The 22889-nt window shown below is 45.2% G+C and overlaps 2 protein-coding genes across 2 annotated transcripts in view; one reads left to right on the top strand and one right to left on the bottom strand.

Moving 5' to 3' along the window:
- Positions 1-15788, top strand: part of Pcyt1a (phosphate cytidylyltransferase 1A, choline) — a 30228-nt gene extending 14440 nt beyond the window's left edge. The window contains 4 exon segments of the mRNA XM_038345303.1: positions 2621-2699; positions 3249-3391; positions 11871-12059; positions 13242-15788. Of these exon segments, the coding sequence (XP_038201231.1) occupies positions 2621-2699; positions 3249-3391; positions 11871-12059; positions 13242-13448 (618 nt within the window). The 3' untranslated portion in view covers positions 13449-15788.
- Positions 15789-17687: 1899 nt separating this feature from the next.
- Slc51a (solute carrier family 51 subunit alpha) lies at positions 17688-22453 on the bottom strand. Its single transcript, XM_038344414.2, has 7 exons — positions 22217-22453; positions 21102-21175; positions 20415-20573; positions 19492-19603; positions 19114-19260; positions 18249-18354; positions 17688-17824 (listed from the first exon to the last, which is right to left on the bottom strand). Exons 1-7 carry the CDS (start codon positions 22451-22453, stop codon positions 17688-17690), a joined length of 972 nt encoding a protein of 323 aa, XP_038200342.2.
- Between the last annotated feature and the right edge of the window lie 436 nt (positions 22454-22889).

Here is a 22889-nt window from a genome sequence, read left to right as displayed (position 1 = left end):
ATGGAGAACAAGGCCCGGAGAGACCGATGGATGTGCCCCAGGTGCACTATTAGCAGGATGCCAATGAACTGTCTGGCTACCTGGCGTTTTCCCCTGCACAGTAGGTGTGACCTACCCTTATTGTGTGCTCATCTCTTTAGAATAGCCATAGTTCTAGCCGTATATTGACGGAGTTTATCTGTCTGGGTTAGAAGACAGTTCAGCAGGTAGAGAGACACTTGCTGCCCAGTCTGATGACCTGAATTTGAACCCTGGACCCACATGCTAGAAGGGAGAACTGACTCCTGCAAGTTACCCTCTGGCCTACATGCACACATTCATGAACAAGCTGTATACATACAAAATGAATAGATTAAATTTTTTAAATGTAAAAAAAGATGTTTATATTCCAAAGCCAAGAGACTGAAGCAGGAGGACCACAGGTTTGAGGCCATAATAATAATAATAAAGACTTTGTCTCAAAAACAAGCAAACATATGCTGGAGAAATGACTTAGTAGTTTTAAAAACAGTGTTTGTGTTCTTTCAGAAGACCAGAGTATATTCCCAGCACCCACGGGGAGTGGCTTGTAATTCCAGCTGCAGAGGATCCAGTGTCCTCTTCTGGGCTCCATAGAACTCCATAGACAACTGTACACACAACACACACACACACACACACTACTAATAAAATCTTTTTCAAAGGGGCTGGAAAGATGACTGTGTGGGTAAGAGCACTTGCTGTTTTGTACAGGATCTGAGTCTGGTTCCCAGCACCACATGGTAGCTCACAACTGTCTGTAACTCCAGTTCCGAAGGATCCAACACCTTATAGCCTCCATGGGCACCAGGCACACACAAAATATAAAAATAATAGCTTTCAACAAGACAAACAAAAACTGAATTCAAGAAGAAAAGCTTTGCATTTAGGAAATAGCACATGTTCTCTTCTGTTGATTTTTTTTTTTTTATTTTTCTTATTGATTTTATTGAGCATTTTTCTCTGCTCCCCTCCCTTCCTCTCCTCTTCTGTTGATTGAAGTTTACTTTCAGCTTTGCTTTGGAGCTAGAAATTGTGTGGGGACAAAAACCATGGGTGTTTTCACTCTTGTTTAAGAAGTAATTATTATTTAAAAAACCCCTGCCTTTGAATTCTCCTGTATTGAAGCATGCTTTCTACAAAGATGGGCATGAGCCTGGTGGTGGTGGCGCACACCTTTAATCCCAGCACTCAAGAGGCAGAGGCAGGCAGATCTCTATGAGTTCGAGACCAGCCTGGTCTACAAGAGCTAGTTCCAGGACAGGCTCCAAAGCTACAGAGAAACCCTGTCTCAGAAAAACCAAAAAAAAAAAAAAAAAAAAAAAAGATAAAACCCAAAAACCAAAGGTGGCCATGAAAGGGATGGATTTGTTACAGTGGTTAGAAACCCTCAAGTTTGAGAAACAGTGTATATATTGTTACTTCTCTGCATGGGTGTGTGGATCATTGAAGGAGGCAGGAAGGAAACAAAGCCGCCATGCTTCTGAAGCACTTCTTGAGTAGGCCAGAAGCCAGTGGAGATTTACTGTAACTGTTTAGGATTAGGACAGACCATTTACTACATTTTATTACTTTATTTACTGTTAGAGAACAGCGTGTGGGTGCCAGTTTTCTCAGGGATGAAACGGGATAACAAGGCTTGGCAGCAGGTGCCTTTACCTGCTCGCCAACTCGCCAGCCCAGGACAAACCTTTGTGGTTCTCCAGCTTCCCTCCACCAGCTCTTAACAGTGAAACCCAGGGTGATGAGCAAGGCATCCTCTGCAGCACAGCTGGCCCCAGACAGAGGTGCAGAGAACTTGCTATGCCCCCTTCCTCCTTGTGAGCAGTAAATCTCCACCACGCGGCTCGCTTGCTACCGAGCCTTCGCTATCCTGTCAGCTTGTTCATGGGTGATGGAGAGGTTAGCTTAGGTCCTGAGGAGTTTGCTTCACACTTGTGCAGCGTCTGGGGGTTGGGTTTGCTCGAGTTAGTATTGCATTAACAAAGGTTTACGGGCTATCTAGAAAGAGTCACTAGATGAGTGTTTGCAATCTTCCTAAAAGAAGTCTATTTACAGCAATGCAGTGATAAACACTTGTTGCTTTGGGCTTTCTATTTCTCGGTAGAATAAATATATTTGTTCTGGAAAAAGACATTAGTTGCTATTTGTAAATACTCCTTATCTTGGGAACTAAGAGAAGAAGCAGTTAACTAAGCAATAATGAAATCTTTCACCCTTTTAGAAGCCTTTTTTGTGGCTGATTTCTATAGACCCAGAAAGACAGGGAAATTCCCTTCTTTCTAGGCTCTGTCTACTAACTGGCTTACCAGAAGCCTCTCCTGCTCCATTGACCATAGCAAGCTGATGGCATATAGAGGGAGGCAGCACTTCTCTCTTAGACCAGAAGAAACTGGCAAACTTCCTATATAGAAGACATAAATAATTAGGTTGCTTTTCAGACAGATTGTGGAATGTATGAAACAGGCAAAAAGGTACAGAGAAAAGGTTGTTTTGAGGTGTGACCCTTGCCAGTTTCCCTTTTTCTGAGCCCAAGAATATTTACAGGGTCTTTCCAAGTGGTAGTTAGCCTGGAGATGAGCTGACATTTTCTTATTTTCAGATTGATTTCGTAGCCCATGATGATATCCCCTATTCTTCTGCGGGGAGTGATGACGTGTATAAGCACATCAAGGAAGCAGGTGAGTGAGCCGAGGTCCAGCTTCACTTTATGGGGTCTTGGGCAACTCCAGAGATCCAGCTACGGCACTGCTTTATGGTAGGAAGCGGGAACTCTGAGAAATCCACGTTCTGCTTCCGGTCAAATTGTGGACAGTGGCCTAAGTGAGCACCACCAACACCTGTTAATTCTTGGTCCAAACAGCTCATTTTCATCTCTTAAATTTAGGACAAGTCCCATATTTTTCTTACTGTTGGGACAGCGCTTGCTTCTTTTCTCCTAGGCCTTGATTCCTGTGTGCCAGATCTCTAGAGTTAGTTCACTCTCTTCCTTCCTTCCTTCCTTCCTTCCTTCCTTCCTTCCTTCCTTCCTTCCTTTCTTCCTTTCTTTCTTTTTTGTGATCTGGAACTGACAGTGTAGACCAGGCAGGCCTTGAGCTTACAGAGATCCACCTGCCTCTACTTCCCAAGTGCTGGGTTTAAAGGGGAATCTGTTTTTTGAGAAAAAGAAGTGTATTAGTCCCAGGTTCTGTCTAGGACATGACAGTGTTTGTCTGTTTATTTCAACTCAGGCATGTTTGCTCCAACACAAAGGACAGAAGGTATCTCTACATCAGACATCATCACCCGCATTGTCCGTGACTATGATGTGTATGCGAGACGGAACCTCCAGAGGGGCTACACTGCCAAGGAGCTCAATGTCAGCTTTATCAACGTGAGTTGCAACCTCATCTTGCAGTTCCCTGCTTCTGTAGGGCACACCTTGCTTCGCCGTCTGGGCTGCGCACGCTTTTCAGTCTGCTGTGATTATCATTCCCCAGAGGTAATGCACGCCGCTTTTCAGGAAAGACCACACTAATCACTTCACCCAGGTTCTGCCCTCATGGTCTAAAAGATCAGTGTACTGATACAAGGACAGGCAAACAAAGCCAGACATGGTGGCACACACCTTTAGCCCCAGCACTCAGGAGGCAGAGGAAGGAGAGCTCTGTGGGTTTCAGGCCAGCTAGGGTTGCACAGTGAGATCCTATCTTTAAAAAAAATAAAATAATTCAGCAAAAATATGTGCCTATGGTTACAACACAGATATAGCTGTTCTAGTAAAAGAACTAGGGATACAATCAGAATGTTGAGGCTAGAATTAGTAACATGACTCACTGTCTCAAAAAATAACAAATATCAGTATATCAGTATATTTAGAGAGGCTCTTAACTGTTTGGTTGCTTTTTTTTTTTAAATCGGGTGTTCTTTTGAGAATGTGTTGAAAACTATGGATCTTTCCCATGTGGCTAATGACACACAGCATTTTATATACAGTTTCCCCACATGGGCAAGTCCTGTTTCAAAAACAAACACCATGCAAGTACTTTTGCTTAATATTTGCTTTTAGAAATGCTATAAATTTTATATATACACAGTACTTCAGTAAAGTTGATTTAAAAAGGAGAAATCGAGTACTGAGCTACCTCCAGGAACAGGAGTAACCAATGGGGGTAACTAGAACTGTGACACTAGGAACAATCATCTGAGCTTTGGATTCGCTGGCACCTAGAAGATCAACAGAATCTCAGACAACCCCACCACACCTATTAGAGGAGAAGATGAGTAGAAAAGGTAAGATCACACACTACACCACAAAGATTAACACAACACCAGTAAAACCTAAAGACCCTACAACAGCAAGACCTGAGCAACCAAATATGGATGAACCAGAAGAAAATGATCTAAAAAATAACCTCAGGAGAATGTTTCAAATTCTTAAAGATGAAATAAGAAATTACCTTAAGTAAATGGAGGAAAAAACAAACAAAAAATTGGAAGATATCAGCAAATCATGTAAAGAAAACCAAGAAAAAGAACTCAAACATATAAAAGAAGCTACTCAGGACTTGAAAACTGAGATAGAAAAAAATAAAGAAAACACAAGCAGAAGGAATGATAGAAACAGAAATCATGAGGAAAAAAATCAGGAACCACAAATGCAAGCATGAACAGCAGAATACAAGAAATGGAAGAAAGAATCTCAAGCACTGAAGATACAATAAAGGAAATAGACTCATCAGTTAAAGAAAACATTAAATTTAACAAAAGCTTAACCCAAAATATCCATGAAATATGGGACACCATAAAAAGGCCAAATCTTAGAATAATAGGTGTAGAAGAAGGAGAAGTTTAACTCAAAGGCACAGAAAATTTAACAAAATCATAGAAGTAAACTTTCCCTACCTAAACAAAGATGTGCCTATGAAAATACAAGCTTACAGAACATCAAATAGACTGGGCCCCAAAAAAAAAATCCTCTTGCCACATAATAATCAAAACACTAAACATACAGAGTAAAGAAAGAATATTAAGAGCTGCAAAGGAAGAAGGCCAAATAACATATAAAGGTAGACCTATCAGAATTACACCTGACTTCTCAGTGGAGACAATGAAAGCCAGAAGGTCATGGTCAAGTGTTATGCAGACATTAAGAGACCACGGATGTCAGCCCAGACTACTATACCCAGCAAAACTGTCGATCACCATAGGACAAAACAAGATATTCCATAACAAATCTAGATTTCACCAATACCTAATCACAAACCCAGCCCTACACAAAATACTAGAAGGAAAACTCCAACCAAAGGAAGATGGCTACACCAACAAAAACTCACATAATTGATGATCTCATTACTGAAGAAGAAAAAAATGCACAAATTAACATCACCAATGACAAAAACTATATTAACAGGAGATAGCAACCACTGGCCATTAATATCCCTTAATGTAAATGGACTCAACTCACTTATAAAAAGGCATAGGCTAATAGATTGGATACAAAAACAGAATCCATCCCTCTTCTGCATATAAGAAACGCATCTCAACTTCAAAAACACATCATCTCAGAGTAAAAGGTTGGGGAAAAATATACCAATCAATGGACCTAAGAAACATGTGGGTGTAGCTATCCTAATATCTAACAAAATAGACTTCAAGCTAAAATCAGTCAAAAGAGACAAAGAAGGTAATTTCATATTAGTTACAGGAAAAATCCATCAAGAGGAAATTTCAATACTGAACATCTATGCCCCAAATACAAGGGTACCCTCATATATCAAAGAAACACTTCTAAAGCTTAAATCATATATTAAATGCCACACACTAATAGTGGGAGACTTCAGCACTCCCCTCTCACCACTGGACAGGTCAGTCAGACAAAAGATTAACAGAGAAATAAGAGAACTAACAGATGTTATAACTCAGATGGATTTAACAGACATCTATAGAATATTCTATCCAAACAGAAAAGAATATACCTTTTTCTCAGCACCTCATGGAACCTTCTCAAAAATTGACCACATACTCGGTAACAAAACAAACCTCAACAAATACAAAAAAATTGGAATAACCCAATGTACCTTATCAGATTGCCATGGAATAAAACTAGAAGTCAACAGCAATACTAATTCCAGAAAACCCACAAACACATGGAAATTAAACAATGCTCATCTGAATCATCAATGGATCAAGAAAAGGAGAAATTAAACACTTCCTAAAATTCAATGAAATGACCACACAACATACCCAAATTTATGGGACACAATGAAGGCAAGTTCATAGCACCAAATGCCTACATAAAGAAGCTGGAAAAATCCCACACTAGTGAATTAACAGAACATTTGAAAACTTTAGAACAAAAAGAAGCAAACTCAACTAAGAGAACTAGACAGCAGGAAATAATCAAATTGAGAGCTGAAATCAACAAAGAAAACAATACAAAGAATCAATGAGACAAAGAGTTGGTTCTTCGAGAAAATCAACAAAATAGACAAACCTTTATCCAAACTAACCAAAAGGCAGAGAGAGAATATCCAAATTAACAAAATCAGAAATGAAAAAGGGGGGTATAACAACAGACACGGAGGACATACAGAGGATCATCAGGTCATATTTTGAAAACCTGTACTGCACAAAATTGGAAAACTTAAAGGAAATGGACAACTTTCTGGATAAATATCACTTACCAAAATTAAATCAAGACCAGATAAGCAAATTAAACAGACCTATAACTGCTGAAGAAATAGAAACAGTCATCAAAAGTCTCCCAACCAAAAAAAGCCCAGAACCAGATGGTTTCAGCTCAGAATTCTACAAGACTTTCAAAGAAGAACTAATACCAATACTCCTCAAATTATTCCATGCAATAGAAACAGAGGGAACATTGCCAAACTCTTTTCGTGAAGCTACAATTACCCTGATACCCAATACTAAGAAAGAGAATTACAGACCAGTCTCACTCATGAACATTGATGCAAAAATACTAAATAAAATACTAGCAAATCGAATCCAAGAACACATCAGAACCATCATCCACCATGACCAAGTCGGCTTCATCCCACAGATGCAGGGATGGTTCAACATATGAAAATCTGTCAACGTAATCCACCGTATAAACAAACTGAAAAGTAAAAACCACATGATCATCTCATTAGATGCTGAAAAAGCATTCGACAAAATATAGCATCCCTTCATGATAAAGGTCTTGGTGAGAGCAGGGGTACAATGAACATACCTAAACATAATTAAGGCAATATACAGCAAGCCAATAGCCAACATCAAACTAAATGGAGAGAAACTCCCAGCGATTCCACTGAAATCAGGAACAAGACAAGGTTGTCCACTCTCTCCATATCTATTCAATATAGTCCTTGAGGTCCTAGCTAGAGCAGTAAGACACCAAAGGGACATCAAGGGGATACAAATTGGAAAAGAAGAAGTCAAACTCTCACTGTTTACATAAGTGATCCCAAAAATTCTACCAAGGAACTTCTACAACTCATAAACACTTTCAGCAATGTAGCAGGATACAAGATTAACTCTAAAAAAATCAGTAGCCCTCCTGTACACAGATGATAAAAGGGCCGGGGATTCTTCCAGAGAATCAACACCCTTTACAATAGCCACAAATAGCATAAAATATCTCCGAGTAACTCTAAACAAACAAGTGGAAGACTTGTATGACAAGAATTTTAAATCTTTGAAGAAGACACCAGAAAGTAAAAGACCTCCCATGCTCTTGGGTAGGCAGAATTAACATAGTAAAAATGGCAATCTTATCAAAAGCAATCTACAGATTCAACACAATGCCCAGCAAAATCCCAGCAAAATTCCTCAAAGACCGCGAAAGAACACAACTTCATTTGGAAAAGCAAAAAACCCAGGATAGCCAAAACAATCCTGGGCAATAAAAGAACTTCTGGAAGCATCACAATCCCTGACTTCAAACTCTACTACAGAGCTAAAGCACTGAAAACAGCCTGGTACTGGCATACGAACAGACAGGAGGACCAATGGAACTGAATAGAAGACCCGGATATCAATCCACACATCTTCGAACCCCTGATCTTTGACAAAGAAGCAAAAAAATACAAATGGAGAAAAGAAAGCATAATTTAACAAGTGGTGCTGGCATAAGTGAATATCAACGTGTAGAAGAATGAAAATAGACCCATATCTATCACCATGCACAAAACTCAAGTCCAAATGGATCAAAGACCTCAACATAAAGCCAGCCACACTGAACCTTATATAAGAGAAAGTGGGAAGTACACTTGAACACATTGGCACAGGGAACCACTTCCTAAATATGACCTCAGCAGCACAAACACTAAGAGAAACAATTAGTAAATGGGACCTCCTGAAACTGAAAAGCTTCTGTAAAGCAAAGGAAAGACAAAACGACAGCCTACAGAATGGGAAAAGATCTTCACTAACCCCACATCAGAGGTCTGATCTCCAAAATATAGAAAGAACTCAAGAAATTGGACACCAAAAGATCACATAATCCAATAAAAAAAATGGAGTACAGACCTAAACAGAGAACTTTCAACAGAGGAATCAAAATGGCTGAAAGACACTTAAGGAAATGTTCAACATCCTTAGTCATCAGAGAAATGCAAATCAAAACAACTCAGAGATTTCATCTTATACCTGTAAGAATGGCCAAGATCAAAAGCACTGATGACAGCTTATGCTGGAGAGGCTGCGGGGTAAAAGGGAACACTTCTGCATTGCTGGTGGGAATGCAAGCTGGTACAACCCCTTTGGATGTTAGTGTGGCGATTTCTCAGAAAATTAGGAAACAACCTTCCTCAAGACCCAGTAGCCGGGCGGTGGTGGCGCACGCCTTTAATCCCAGCACTCGGGAGGCAGAGGCAGGCGGATTTCTGTGAGTTCGAGGCCAGCCTGGTCTACAAGAGCTAGTTCCAGGACAGGCTCTAAAAAAGCTGCAGAGAAACCCTGTCTCGAAAAACCAAAAAAAAAAAAAAAAAAAAAAAAAAAGACCCAGTAATACCACTTTTGGGTATATATCCAAAGAATGCTCAATCGTGCCACAAGGACATGTGCTCAACTATGTTCATAGCAGCTTTGTTTGTCATAGCCAGAACCTGGAAACAACCTAAATGCCCCTCGGCTGAAGAATGGATAAGAAAAATGTGGTACATTTACACAATGGAGTACTACACAGCAGAAAAAAATAACGACAGCTTGAATTTTTGCAGGAAAATGGATGGAGCTAGAAAACATTATTTTGAGTGAGGTAACCCAGACATAGAAAGACAATTATCACATGTACTCATTCATAGGTGGTTTTTAAACATAAAGCAAAGAAAGCCAGCCTACAAACCACAATCCCAGAGAATTTAGACAACAATGCAGACACTAAGAGAGACTTACATAGATCTAATCTACATGGGAAGTAGAAAGTAGAAAAAGACAAGATCTCCTGAGTAAATTGGGAGCATGAGGACCTTGGGGGAGGTCTGAAGTGGGGAGGGGAGAGGCAGGGAGGGGAGCAGAGAAAAATGTATATAAAAAAAAAAAAAACAAGAAATCTACTAACTATATTGTATACAACACCCAATTAGCCAAAATCCTATATTTAAACAAAATAATCCCAATTATTTGTTTCCAGCTCTGTGAAAGAGTAAAGGTAAATCAGAATAAGCCTTGATGGTGTATCCCAGGATTTGGGAGACAAAGGCAGGAGGGTCACTTCAGGTTCAAGGTCAGCTTGCTATATAGTGTGTTTCAGGGCAGCCAGGGCTACATAGGAGATCCTTTCTCGAAAAAACAAACAAACAAAAAGTAGGTGGGCCAAGTGTGGTGGTGCATACCTATAATCCCCAGCACTTAGGAGGCTGAGACTGGGGGATTGCAAATATGAGGCTCATCTAAGATGCATAGCAAGACTGTCTCATCAACCAAAAGCAGGAGCTGGAGAGGCGACTCAGTGGGTAGCGCACTGGCTGCTCCTCCGGAGGCCCGGTTCTTTTCCCAGCACCCTTCAGCTCACACTCATCCATAACTCTTGTCCCAAGGCATCCAATGACCTCTGGATGCCCAGGGCACTCCATATATGTAGAGCACCAGCAGCGTGCAGACAACACAACAACAAAACTACCTGTATACATAAAACAAAAATAAAACACAAATGGTTCCTCTTCCTTCCCCTCCCTTCACCTGTGCAGCCAAGAGCAAGCTGTGTTACTAAGCTCTACCGGGGCCTCTTTCTTCCTTCCTTATGATACAGAAATTAGGAGACTACCTTATCCCTTTCCCCATCCCTACATGGTTTTGTTTTTAACAAAAGGTCTGAAGTCATAGCCCAGACTGACCTGGAACTTTTGATCCTCCTGCCTTGGCCTCCTGAGTATGGGGTTACTGGCAAGTGCCGCCCTGCTTAGATGATACAGTACTTTACATTTGACTAAATACCATTCCTTCTCCATAGAGCTTTGATACCATTTTATACTAATGTTTAGGAACGTTGGTAGAACCAACTTTTTATCATTTTCCAGATGAGCAAGCATATTTCCAACTTCATTTTATTTATTTATTTATCTATTTATCTATTTATTTATTTATTTATTTATTTATTTATTATTTATTTAGGTTTTTTCAGAACAGGGTTTCCTCTGTAGCTTTGGAGCCTGTCCTGGAACACACTTGGTAGATCAGGCTAGCCTCAGACTCACAGAGATCCTCCTATCTCTGCCTTCTGGGATTAAAGGTGTGCATCACCACCTCCGGGCACAGATCTCCAACTTCTAAGAAATAACCATGGGCTAAGAAGATGTCTCGGTTGGTAGAGTGCTTGATATGCAAGCACTATGACCTGAGCGCGACCCCAGCACCCATGTACAGAGCTAGGGACGGCAGCGCATCCTCTAAGACGGCAGGGGCACTGAAAGTCAGCAGCCGGCCAGCCTAATAGAATCAGTGTGCTCCAGGATCAGTGAGAGAGCCTGTCTCAGGAAAATAGTGGAGAGTGGGTAAAGACTCATGATGGTGACCTCTGACCTACACACACATGCATAGACATGTAAACACACACACACACATACACACAGACAATTTATCTAACATCATGGAATGAGCTAGAGATGGGGCATCTAGAATAATGAATTAATTAAGGATCTAGTTTTTCCATGTTGACTCTGGCATAATTGGCTTGTTTTTTGGTAGTGTGTAGTGATCTTGTTTCTATACATTCCCATCTGAAAGAGTCATGTTGGGTATATTTATTTATATTTTATTATATTAGATTTATCTTAAGAACCTTGACTTTGTTTGGCTGCATGCTGATCTGTTCCTGCCCTCGCTGTTATAGTTAGTTTAGTCCAGAGCTTTTACAGTGTTAAAATTATCACACTTTCAGCCAGGTGTGGAGGTGTGCACCTTTAATCCCAGCAGTTGGGAGGCAGAGGCAGATGGATCTCTGAGTTCGAGGCCAGCCTGGTCTACAGAGCAAGTTTCAGGACAGCCAGGGTTACACAGAGGAAACCCTATCTCAAAAAACCAAAAAAAGGAAAAAAAATTATACTTTCATATAAGATGACTGTCCTTAGATTATCTTTCCTATTATTATCCTAAATAAATACAGGACAGATTAAGCAAAGCAGAATTTTAAAATTAAAAGTTTAATTTATGATTTTTATTATTATGTATATGTCTGTGGGTAGGTGTGTGTGAATGCAGATGCCGGCAGGGCCAGAGGTGTCAGAGCTCTTGGGCACTGGACACAGAGGCAGGTGTAAGCCGTCTTAAGTGGGTGCTGGGAATCAAACCCAGGTCCTCTGGAAGAACAGGACCTGAACCATCTCTTCCAGCCTGGCACTATGTCTTAAAAAGCATTTATTTTGTCCTAGGAGAAGAAATACCACTTGCAAGAGCGGGTTGATAAAGTAAAGAAGAAAGTGAAAGATGTGGAAGAAAAATCAAAAGAATTTGTGCAGAAGGTGGAAGAAAAGAGCATTGACCTCATCCAGAAGTGGGAAGAGAAGTCCCGAGAATTCATTGGAAGTTTCCTGGAAATGTTTGGTCCAGAAGGAGCACTGGTGAGAGCCCTCCTTCCCAATACTTGAGGGAATATGGGGGGGAGGTTTTTCATTTATGTATTCTTTCTTTTTTCTTTTTTTTCTTTTTTTCTTTTTTTGGTTTTTCGAGACAGGGTTTCTCTGCAGCTTTTTTGGAGCCTGTCCTGGAACTAGCTCTTGTAGACCAGGCTGGCCTCGAACTCACAGAGATCCGTCTGCCTCTGCCTCCCGAGTGCTGGGATTAAAGGCGTGCGCCACCACCGCCCGGCTTGTATTCTTTATTTTTGAGACAAGAGCTCACTATGTCGCCTTGGTTGGCTTGAAACTTGCAGTGTAGACAAGGCTGGCTGAGGACGCAGAGTGATCTGCCTGTCTTTGTCTCCCAGCTGCTAGGATTAAAGTTGTGTGCCACCACACCAGGCTTATTTACTTATTATTTTGAGGCAGTATCTCCCTAAGGTGCCCAGACTGGCCTTGAACTCTGTTTGTGGTCCAAGGCAGGTCATGAACTTGTGATACGAATACTTCAACCGCCAGTCGGTGTACAGTGGATTCAGGAATTACACTGTTGTGGAAAGGAATATCGACTCTTTGAGTAGAAAGGAATGTCAAAATTAAGACGTTATCTTATCCAGTCTTATGTTTTCCTACTAATTTTGTCAGCTCTCTGTCAGCCTTGACATCTGGAGTCAAGATAACTAGGTAGCCTCAGCTGTTCCTTCTGTGTTTTGCACTAACATGGAAGAGAAAGAGAAAGAGCACAGATAAGGAGCCTCCTTTTTGTGAGGAGCTGCTGTGGGTCCCCAGTGAGACTAGCAGTGCCCTCAAACCAGACAGAGCTCCATTAGTGAGTCTTTGTGGTGGCCCGGCGTGTGGACTGCAGTCCAGCCTCTGAAGAATGTCTCTGGTGGAGGTCAAGAAAGGCTAAGAGGCAAGCAGGTGGAGACAGGAAAGCGGTCCAGTGTGGAGAGGGAGCTTAGGACAGACACAGTTGTGCCCTCCTGTCTCCTTCACTAGTGCTTGGCTTTAGCAGGGGCAGGGTGATTCCCATAAGTGCTTGAGACCATAACTTTGATCCTCAGCAATAAAAACGAAACGTAATTACAGGGGAGATTCAAAATCATTTGCGGTTTCTGAGGCTCTGGTGGTGACCCGTGGGGCCCATAGGTGTCTGCTAACTCTGCCTTTGGTCTCCCTCCCCAGAAACACATGCTGAAAGAGGGAAAAGGTCGGATGCTGCAGGCCATCAGTCCCAAGCAGAGTCCCAGCAGCAGCCCTACTCACGAACGCTCCCCCTCCCCCTCCTTCCGGTGGCCCTTCTCTGGCAAGACCTCCCCATCTTCCTCCCCAGCAAGTCTCTCTAGGCGCAAGGCTGTGACATGTGACATCAGCGAGGATGAAGAGGACTAACTTTTCCTCCCCGTACCCTCTCCCTTCCCCTGCCCATCACCTCCAGAAGCTCTCTGTCGAATTCCATTTTGTGATCCCAACACTAAACCTAAGGATATCTACATAGAAAAGACAAATGGGCAAGAGGACCTGGGAATGGGGGACAGAACAGCCCGTGCCCCAGCCCTCGTCAGCCACCCTGAGAAGGCTGAGCACACCGTAGAAGCCTGCCATGCATCCATCCCCCTCCCCAGAACTTTGCTTTGCTGTTCATGTTCATGTAATCTTGACAGGGAAATTGACATTTTTATTAATTTTTTAAAAATTAGTCTTTCAAATATAGTAAGTAGAGCTAATTTTTTGCCCCTGAGGAGTGGGCAGAAGAAGGAAGTGTGTAATACCCAGAGGCCTTTCTTCCTGATACACTAGTGCTTGCCTTCCATTCTGGAGCAAAGTGACTCACCAGGTCCTTCCAACAGAGAGCCATGCTGATGGGTCATTTGGCGATACTATTGCAATTTCCACTTCCCTAATATATCTAAAACCTGAATTAGCTCCCAATCCCCCGCGTGTCCTGCCGGCCCGTGTGTCAGCATGGCTGTGGGAAGGAAGAGATCTGAGCCTCACTTCTCTTGCTCCCTGAGGAGTTTCTTGTTGGACCCCTTGGGGTCCATGCAGACACTGATGGGGATGCAATCAAACCAGAGAGCATCAGTTGCAGTGTTTCTGCTGCGTTCATCTCAGAAAATTCTGATACCCAACTATTTGGGAGCTCTTGTCAATCTCTTTCCTGCACCCTGCATGTAAAGGAAGGAGCCCTGAGGGATGCTGGGACCGCAGAGGAGAGCGGGATGGCCGCAGTCTAGTGACGGGCAGTTGTGGCTGAGCTTCTGTCGGGAATAAGTCCCTCGCCTGCAGCTGCCAGTTCAGCACCATGCCTGGCTTTACACAAAGGATGCTTTGTAAATGTTTCAGCTTGAACTTGGCCCGTTAATCCATGTTACTTATTGCCATATTTAATTAACACTTTGAGTTTTCACAGGTCGTACAGCAAAAGCACTTTGCTCTCTAAAACACTTGTCAGGCTCTGTTCCTCCTAAGAATGCTCTTGGGTTGAATCAGTGTCCCATGGAGACTCTGTCCCCTAAGAGCTGCACTTGACAGGGACTTTCCCTACTGTCCCCTCTAAACTACTAGTACACAGAGGTCCGTCCCCCTAACCCACCCATGCTGGTGCCTATGCCTCCACTGCACCTATTGGTTTCTAGGGGAAACAGAGAGCGATGATTCTCAGCACTTGCTATGGAGTATGAGCTGATGTTTTCAGTTGGCACTACATGGCCCGGCAAGTTCATCACTGTCAGTCATCCTGTAGCTGGATTTAGGGCAAACTGTTTATTCTAAGACCTGCTTGTCATTACTCATAAATGCCCCTTGTAGGGGTGGAACTTTAGTGTTTTCAGCAAAGAAAACCACATTTTCTTTTTCCTTGTACCTCTGCTGGGACTGTAAGCACCTCACAGTCCTCCCCAGATACTCTCCGGTGGAAGCTGTGCTAAGCCTCAGGGTCTGAGGCTAGCACCACATGATGCCTGCATGACAGGACTCCCCAGGCTCCTAAACTGTCTTCCAGGCAGGCAGAGCAGAGGAGAGGGCCGGAGAGCCACATCTTGGTGTCTCAGTAGCCTGTGGGAACGCCACTCCTTAACTCCTCGTGAAGTGCTGTTTCCACTCAGATCTGAGTCCTATGGCCTGGAACCCTTTCTCATACTTGTTGAAATGAGTGTTTTCCACATCATGTAGCACTGCACAGCTCCCTTTACCCTTCCTACTCTTGTCTTCTCTTCGGTGATCCGTGTTTCTCTCTGCCTTATTCTCCCAGGTACACACAGGCGATGACATCAGTACCTACTCGCCTGCTTGTTCTCTCAGTGTATATCCCCAAGCTAGCACTGTGGAAACGGAGAGGGTCTCAAACCTCAGAGCCTCTGGGCTGAGAAGATGTGTGCCATAGCTAGGACTAGCCTACACTCGTGTCCTCGGAGCGTCCCTCACCCTTTCCTGCCCTCTAACACTCATATCCTCAGATGACTTAGACATGAAGCAGAAACGCTGAGGGTACGGCAGCATGCTAGGTGCCTGAGGGTCCGTGTCCTCCTAGGTGCTAGAAAAAGGTGCTGTTGGGATACTGAGCTGTCGGCCATCTGTACCCAGTTAAATGTGGCCAAGCGTTTGGATGTCGTGTCTGGCCAATCTGTACCTCTTCCTGTGCAACAACCTCAGCTGAGGAGCCTTTCCCTGAGGCCACATACGAAAGCAGGCAGCATGAAAGGGTGGGAGAGCCGTAAGTTGTTGGGCCTTGCAGCCGTAGGGAGTGGCTGCAGACCGGAGACTGGGAAGAGGCCAGTTAGCAGTTAGCCTGGACGTGGGCTGGGCAGGGACATTGCTCTTTTCATATACCAGGCTGGAGACTGGAGAATAGAGGGTGCCACAGAGAAAAAGCAGAGATAGATGGCTAGTACCCGCAGCAGCTGCTCCTGAGAGCTAAGCCAGAGACCCTCTGTAGACCTGAGGGGACAGGGAGAGTGCAAAGGCTGAAAATCCCCAGCAGAGACACGGAGAGCTCTTTTCAGTTGTTCTCACTTGTGGCCAGACATCTGGGAAAACCCTCCACGGTGGCTCGTCCCAGTGCTTTGTCACTGTCCCCAGTGCGTGTTCACTCATGCCGTTCACATCCCGGAGCCTGTCGTCTTTGAGATCTGTTCCTTACCAACTTTCAGTCTTGTTTCCCTGCTTGGTTTGATCCCCTAAAGCCTTAGCTTCTAGATTTCTGTCAGCATACATGTGCCGAAATTGAACCCACACAGGGTTCAAAGGAAGCTTCCCTAGCAATGTTTTAAAAACTAATGGTATTTTTTTTAAGCTTACCAATATAAGTATTTTTAAAGGTTGTATTTTTCAAAGTCATAACAATGATTGTTTTCTCTCACAAATAGATTATCATGGGATAAAGAATGGTCCCTAGCTTCTATTTTTCAGAATAAATAAGTACAACATGTTCTTGGACTTTAATATTATTAAAGGTTAATTCTCCTGAAAGAAAAAGAAAAATAGTCTGTCTGCCAGAATGTTTTGTTGGTCCGAGATTGGGGTAGAGAACAGGAATGGCAGGATTAATATTCGGGTGGCCCAGGTCGGCTTCTGCTAGGTTTGAAGTGGGCACCTCCCACCGTCTTGGGGGAACTGTTTTAAACAGTGAGAACTGACTGCTTAGGTGGTTTGCATCTAGACTCCTGAGCAGGAAACACTGTTGGAAAGACTCACCTGTGCCATGAACACCTGCCCATCACTGTGGGAGTCAAGGGGAGTTTGCCTCAGAGTTCAATGTATCGTTTTTCTGTCTAATTTGTTCAGAGTTATTTTGGCTTTTGTCATTTAGCCAAATAAAGGCCATGTGGTTTTGCCTGGTGTTTCTATTTCCTGTAGTTTTGGCCAGGCATATGTGTGTTGATAACTTTTTCTTTTCTTTTCTTTTTTTGTTTTTGGTTTTTCGAAACAGGACTTCTCTGTAGCTTTGGAGCCTGCCCTGGAACTAGCTCTTGTAGACCAGGCTGGCCTCGAACTCAGAGAGCCTCCCAAGTGCTGGGGTTAAAGGTGGATGCCACCACCGCCCGACTTTGTGAGGAACCTTTTACTTGCATTCTCGGTTCCTGTGAGTTTGTGTCCCGATCTCTGCCCTCAAGTTCAAGCTTCATGGCGACATGAATGACAGTTCCATTTGCAGCTTCTTACCGAAAACTTCAAAAGCTGGCACCAAGGGGCTTCAGCCCTCCCATGGCCAGCTGATACCCCCAAGGAAAGCGCGGCTTGTACTGCCGAGCCGGCTTCTTCGGGAGGCTAGCCCGGTGCTGCTCTGCCCAGCTAAGGTCTACTCCCACTGATAAACCATACATGGACCACGTACTCTTCTCCCCTTTATTCTGCTGTGCAAAAGCTCAGGGTGACCAATCGCGGCAGCCACAGAGGCAGTGTGCCCTCTGCAGAGTCTCAGCCACCACCCTGTTTGTTTCAAATGTTTAAATGCTTTCCCTGAGCAAAGCTCCACGCAGTTCAGCACCTTCCCCTCATCCCTATAGCCACACGGAATCTGCCAGCCTGCGCTGCCAGTGGGAGCCTGAACTGCTGGTTCAGGTTGAGGGACAGAAGGACTCTCATGCTCTCCTGAGGACAGTATCTTTTCCATAGTCCCAGCCACTTGCCTCAGGCTTTGAGTTTCAAGTCCGGGTCTGGTGCCGAAGAAGTCTCATACCCAACCTTGCCATCTTTCCGTCGGTAGTACATCCGTGCCAGCACCGTCATCAGGAAGGTCTCCACGATGAGCATGTGGCAGTTCATCACTGCAGTGTGGAGCGGAACGTGACAGAGGTTACGCTGCGGTCCTGGCGAGCAAGCTGAGAGACTTCAGCTTACCTCTGAACCAGGACCTAGGGATACCAAACTGCTGTGCGGAGCAAGGCAGACTAATGGTATCCAGAACTCAGCTTTGACGTCTGTGATCTGAGTCTGCTTCCTAACTGTACCCATTCCTGTCCCAAGGTGAGGCCTGAACCCCATGCCTCCTGGTTTGGCCATTAGGACTGGCCACAAGCTGGGGACATTGCAGTTCTCTCTGAGAGAGGGAAGGGGCCTCAGAGCCTCTGCCTGGTTCCTAGGATTCTTCCTGTACATTCTGAGCTTGCCCAACTTCAGTCCCAAGGGCCTCTCTCCCCTCCTCTGTCCCCAGGCTCACCCGCAACACAGGAAGGAGCCCTATGCACTTACCTTGAGACCTGGTTTTAGAAGGAAAGGGAGGTGAGCAAGCAATCTGCCCGGTGCTAGCCAAGATGGAGAAAATGGAGGGCTGCAGGGCCGTCAGGATGACAAGAACCTGTGGGCGAGGAGAGGCAGGTGTGGGGGTGGTGGCACCTGCCAGCCCTGGTCCTGAGGCCAGTGCAGCTTGGGCATACCTAGCCTCTGCAGTTGCGGAGGCTAAAGTTTAGAACTATTGAAAATTGGTGCAGATTTCATCTTCAGGCAAATTATAATCCTGCTTCCACCTCATTCATTAGGGTTGCTCATAAACAAATTCAGCCTCTCTCTCTCTCTCTCTCTCTCTCCTCTCTCTCTCCTCTCTCTCTCTCTCTCTCTCTCTCTCTCTCTCTCTCTCTCTCTCTCTCTCTCTCTCTCTCTCTCTCTCTCTCTCTCCTCTCTCGTGCCACCCAGTGGCATCTAGCACATAAAATGCAGACAGACAGGTGGACAAGGTCGTGTGATGATGGAGGGAGAGGTTGGAGTGACAGCAGAAGGCCGGGCAAGGACCACCATGGATTGCTAGCCAATTCCAGAGAGGAAGTGGCAAGCCGGGTACTTCCAGGTTCCAGAGAGATCACGGCCCCGCCTACATTTTGATTTGGGGTTTCCAGGCTCTAGATGTGTGCTACAACACGTTTCTGTTGCTTTAATCCTGGCTGGTGGTATTCTGTGGTACAGAAAGGCAAATAAAATAAAAGATGCAATGGAAGAGGATGGAGATGATGTTCCAGATCTCCCAGGAGACCCAAAGGTTAAGACTCGTGGGTCCACTTCTGCCTCTGTTATCCTAACTTGTCACGTTTTGTCAAACACACCGTTTCTGGGGTTTAGTTACCTGGAAGACAGCAAACTTGGATCCCATATTCTGTTCACTCAGGTGCAACTTGGCTTGCCGGAAAATGATGGCCAGTGACCAGAGAGCGAACAGCGTGGACGCGCCGAGGAAAGTGTTGATCCACAGAGCCGTGCTCTTCTCAGAGATCTGGTGGCAGATCAGAAGGCAGTCAGGAATAAACCCTCTTTTGGTTTCTCCTCTTCCCTGTGGAGAAAGGTGATACAAAAGCCCCAGCGCCTGGACCATCTCCCCACCGGATTCTCTGGGCTGCTACTCTTCCTGTGCCCGCCCTGCCCTGTGTGTTGCTGGTGCTCAGATATTAGTTCTGGAACCCAAAGATAACGAGTCTTAAGACTCTTCTGCCGTCTCTTGGCTTACATCTGACGGATCAAAGATGCCATCAGGGATGAGAAACAGGCCCACTATGTTCAGCAGTATCTTGAAGAAGGCATACTGGAAAGGGCCCAACATCAGCAGCTGAAGCTTCTTCCTGAAGGAGGGAGAGAGTTAAGAACATGGACCTGTACACCACACACCCTGAGGAAGCCTACCTCCTCCACTGAGCTCCTGGACTAAGGCTGGGCTGCCATCGAGACACAAAAATGTCTCCTGGGTGAAGGCACGGTAGAGGGTAGTCTGAGCCTCTGACAAAGCCTTTTGAGCAGGAGCTCCAAGTACTGACTCAAGTTCATTACTCAGAGCCGGCAGAGGGACAAGCGAGCACTCAAGCTACAGTTTTCCCTTTGCCACTAAAGTATGCGGTGTAAGCTGGACATGACAGAAAACAACTTGAACCCCAGCACTCGGGAGGCAGAAGCCAGTGGATCTCTGTGAGTTCAAGGCCAGCCTGGTCTACAGAGATCCAGGACAGCCAGGGCTACACAGAGAAACCCTGTCTCAAAAAAAAAAAAAAAAAGTAAGTGAGTAAGGAAGGCAGTGAGCTGAAGTATTAAAATTCTTCCTCTGGGGCTGGAGAGACGCCTCAGTGGTTAAAGGCACCGACTGCTCTTCTAGAGGACCCAGGTTCAACTACCAGCACCCATATGGCAGCTCACAACTGCCATCCAGTTCCAGGGGACCCGAAAGCCAAGGCAAAACACTAATGCACATTTTTAAAATATGAATTATTCCTCTGTTTCCCTCTCTCTGGGGTGCTGGGAGCCCTTGGGGGGGGTTCTGGCTGTGGGATGCCTGCTTTTGTCATGACTTTGTCCTGTACAGCCCCTAACTTCAAGAGCCTTGAACTAGGATTACACTCACGTGTTCCCTTGTCCCTGTGAGATTTGTCTCCCCTGTCTCACCTGGTAAGTATGAGGGGCGGGCAGCAGGGGCAGCAGCAGCAGCAGGGACCCGTGTGCACCCTCATCGGGATGTCCTTCAGTGTCCTCAGAACTGCTTCCTTCCCACCGAAGCCTTCCACCATGACCAGCATCAGCAGGTAAAAGACTATGGCATAGAACCTGGTCGAGAGAAGCAGGATTGCAAGTACGTGATGGGAGCGCCACAGTGCACCCCTTTGCTGCTAAAGAGATGAGATGGGGCTCTCTGAGGGAGAAGGCACAGGGCCAGGCATTTTAGTTGGCTTTTCAAGACAGGGTTTCTCTGTGTAGCCCAGGCTGTCCTGGAACTCCATCTGTAGATCAGGCTGGCCTCTAACTCAGAGATTCACCTGTCTCTGCTCCCACATGTTGGGATTAATGGTGTATGCCACCACTGCCCAGCTGGGGCTGGCATTTTAGAGGCATGACATGAGGAGCAAGAGAGGTGACTGGGTCCAGAGGACTGGGAACAAACAGGTGTCCCAGGAGTGTGCCCCAAAAAGGCATTCCCTGAGCACAAGCGGAAGTTCAAGAGCCTTTCATTAGCACAGGTTGGCAAGAGCTAGATTAATATCAATGGGGCTTAACAGACTTTGGAGGCTTGGGGGTCAGAAAAGAACTGTAGAAGGGAGCTCATCCCCAGTGGTGGGTGCGGGGTCAGACACTCACGAGGTTATGACCATTTCCACGAGTGTGAGGGCGCGAGGGATCCAGAGACCAAAGCAGCAGAGCACAGACACCACCTGCTTGCAGGAGACCATGATGCAGATTAGGGCGGGATGAGCCAGACCATCCCAAGTTTTTGTAGCTAGGGTTCAAAAACGCCAGATCTGTGCGTCTGAGGCGCTCGTCCTTCCACTTGCTGACTGCTGTGACTGGGTCGGGGTGGAGCCTGCATCTGGCCCTGGGCTCTGTACCCAGAACCAACCAAAATAGAAACAAGGACTGGCGAGATGGCTCGGCGTGTAAAGGTGCTTGTTTCCTATGAAAACCTGGCAACTTGAATTCAATCGGCAGAACCCGTGTAAGAATGGAACATGGAACAGGAGACCTGACTGCACAAATTTGTCTTCTGACCTCCACACCTGAGCTGTGGCATGCGTGCTCCCCCCCATTGCACACACACACACACACACACACACACGTAATAATAATAATAATAATAACAATAACAACAATAATAAATCCATTTTTAAAATAAACAGAATTGCAGCTGGAAAATAACTGAATAAATTAAACCCAGGTCCTATGCAATGGCTGCATATGTAAGTTAGAGTCGCTGGAGCTATGGCTCAGTAGCAGTGTGTTCAGTACCCACGAGGGGACAAACAAGCCCACAGCAGCAGGGTGGCTCAGTGGCAGTGTGTTCAGTACCCACGAGGGGACAAACAAGCCCACAGCAGCAGGGTGGCTCAGTGGCAGTGTGTCCAGTACCCACGAGGGAACAAACAAGCCCACAGCAGCAGGGCAACACTGAGTCTGACCCTCTGGAAACAAATGCCTGTCTATTGGAAGGTGGCTTGCTCTTAACAGCGGTGCCATAGTGAAGGGAGAAAGAGTAGCACAGCTGGTGCCAAGTGGGTTGCTGTCTCTGCAGCCCTCAGCAATAAAAGACATCATCCCACCGGCAAACAGGTGGAAATCAGTTCACATCCCCAGTGCAACATGGTGCTAGCAGGCAGCTCGGTTCTGGAGCAAATGAGTTTGGGATAACTCTCAGGCCAGCCTGCCCCATCTCCCGGGGCCAGCGCCAGCATCTGAAGGGCCAGTGCCAGCATCCTCACCGTTGGCGCAGAGCTACTCCAGATCAGAGTCCTCCTCTTGATGGGGCAAAGGGTGTTCTTGTACAGATAAAGAGCATCCTCCAGGAAGATGGCAATTGAGCCCACGGTAAGAAAGGTCAAGATGATGGTGAGGGCAATTTCCAATGGGCCCAGTTCTAGAGGAGAAAGAGAGTAGATGCCAATGAGTTGAAGGTCAGATGCTGCTCCAGTAATGCCTACTGAATAGAGCCCAAGCATGTGTGTGTGTGTGTGTGTGTGTGTGTGCGTGTGTGTGTGTGTGCACGTGTGTGCATGTTTTAAGACAGGGTCTAGACTTGAGCTCACAGAAATTCTCCTGCCCTTGACTCTCAAGTGCTTGGGATTAAAGGTGTGTACCATCATTTCTGACCCTACGAAGGGTCTTTAACTTTTCCTCACAATTAAAAACATCTTCCCAAGCCATCAGACTTCTACATTGTTTGAGCAGGGTCTCCCACTGAACCTGGAGCACACACCAATTTGACTGGACCTGCTAGGCGACGAACTCTAGGGACCCATCCATCTCTGCCTCCCTAGTACTGGGTGTACACATGTACCTCCCCATGCTTTTTAGTGGGCCCTGGGGATCCGAACTGAGGTCCTTAATGCTTGTGTGGCATTAAGCTATGCCCATTGAGCTATCCCCCTTAGCCCC

The sequence above is a fragment of the Arvicola amphibius genome, chromosome 10 (assembly GCF_903992535.2).
Source record: "Arvicola amphibius chromosome 10, mArvAmp1.2, whole genome shotgun sequence".
Taxonomy (NCBI): domain Eukaryota; kingdom Metazoa; phylum Chordata; class Mammalia; order Rodentia; family Cricetidae; genus Arvicola; species Arvicola amphibius.
Note: the sequence above shows the minus strand (reverse complement) of the source record. Positions and strands in the feature narration are given on the sequence as shown.

Coding starts and splice junctions, on each gene's coding strand:
- Slc51a (XM_038344414.2), bottom strand. CDS start 22,453: ATGCTTGGGCTCTATTCAGTAGGCATTACTGGAGCAGCATCTGACCTT. Junction 21,176..22,216: donor GGAGTAGCTCTGCGCCAACG/GTGAGGATGCTG, acceptor TCCTGCAAGCAG/GTGGTGTCTGTGCTCTGCTG. Junction 19,604..20,414: donor CCGCCCCTCATACTTACCAG/GTGAGACAGGGG, acceptor TCCCTCCTTCAG/GAAGAAGCTTCAGCTGCTGA.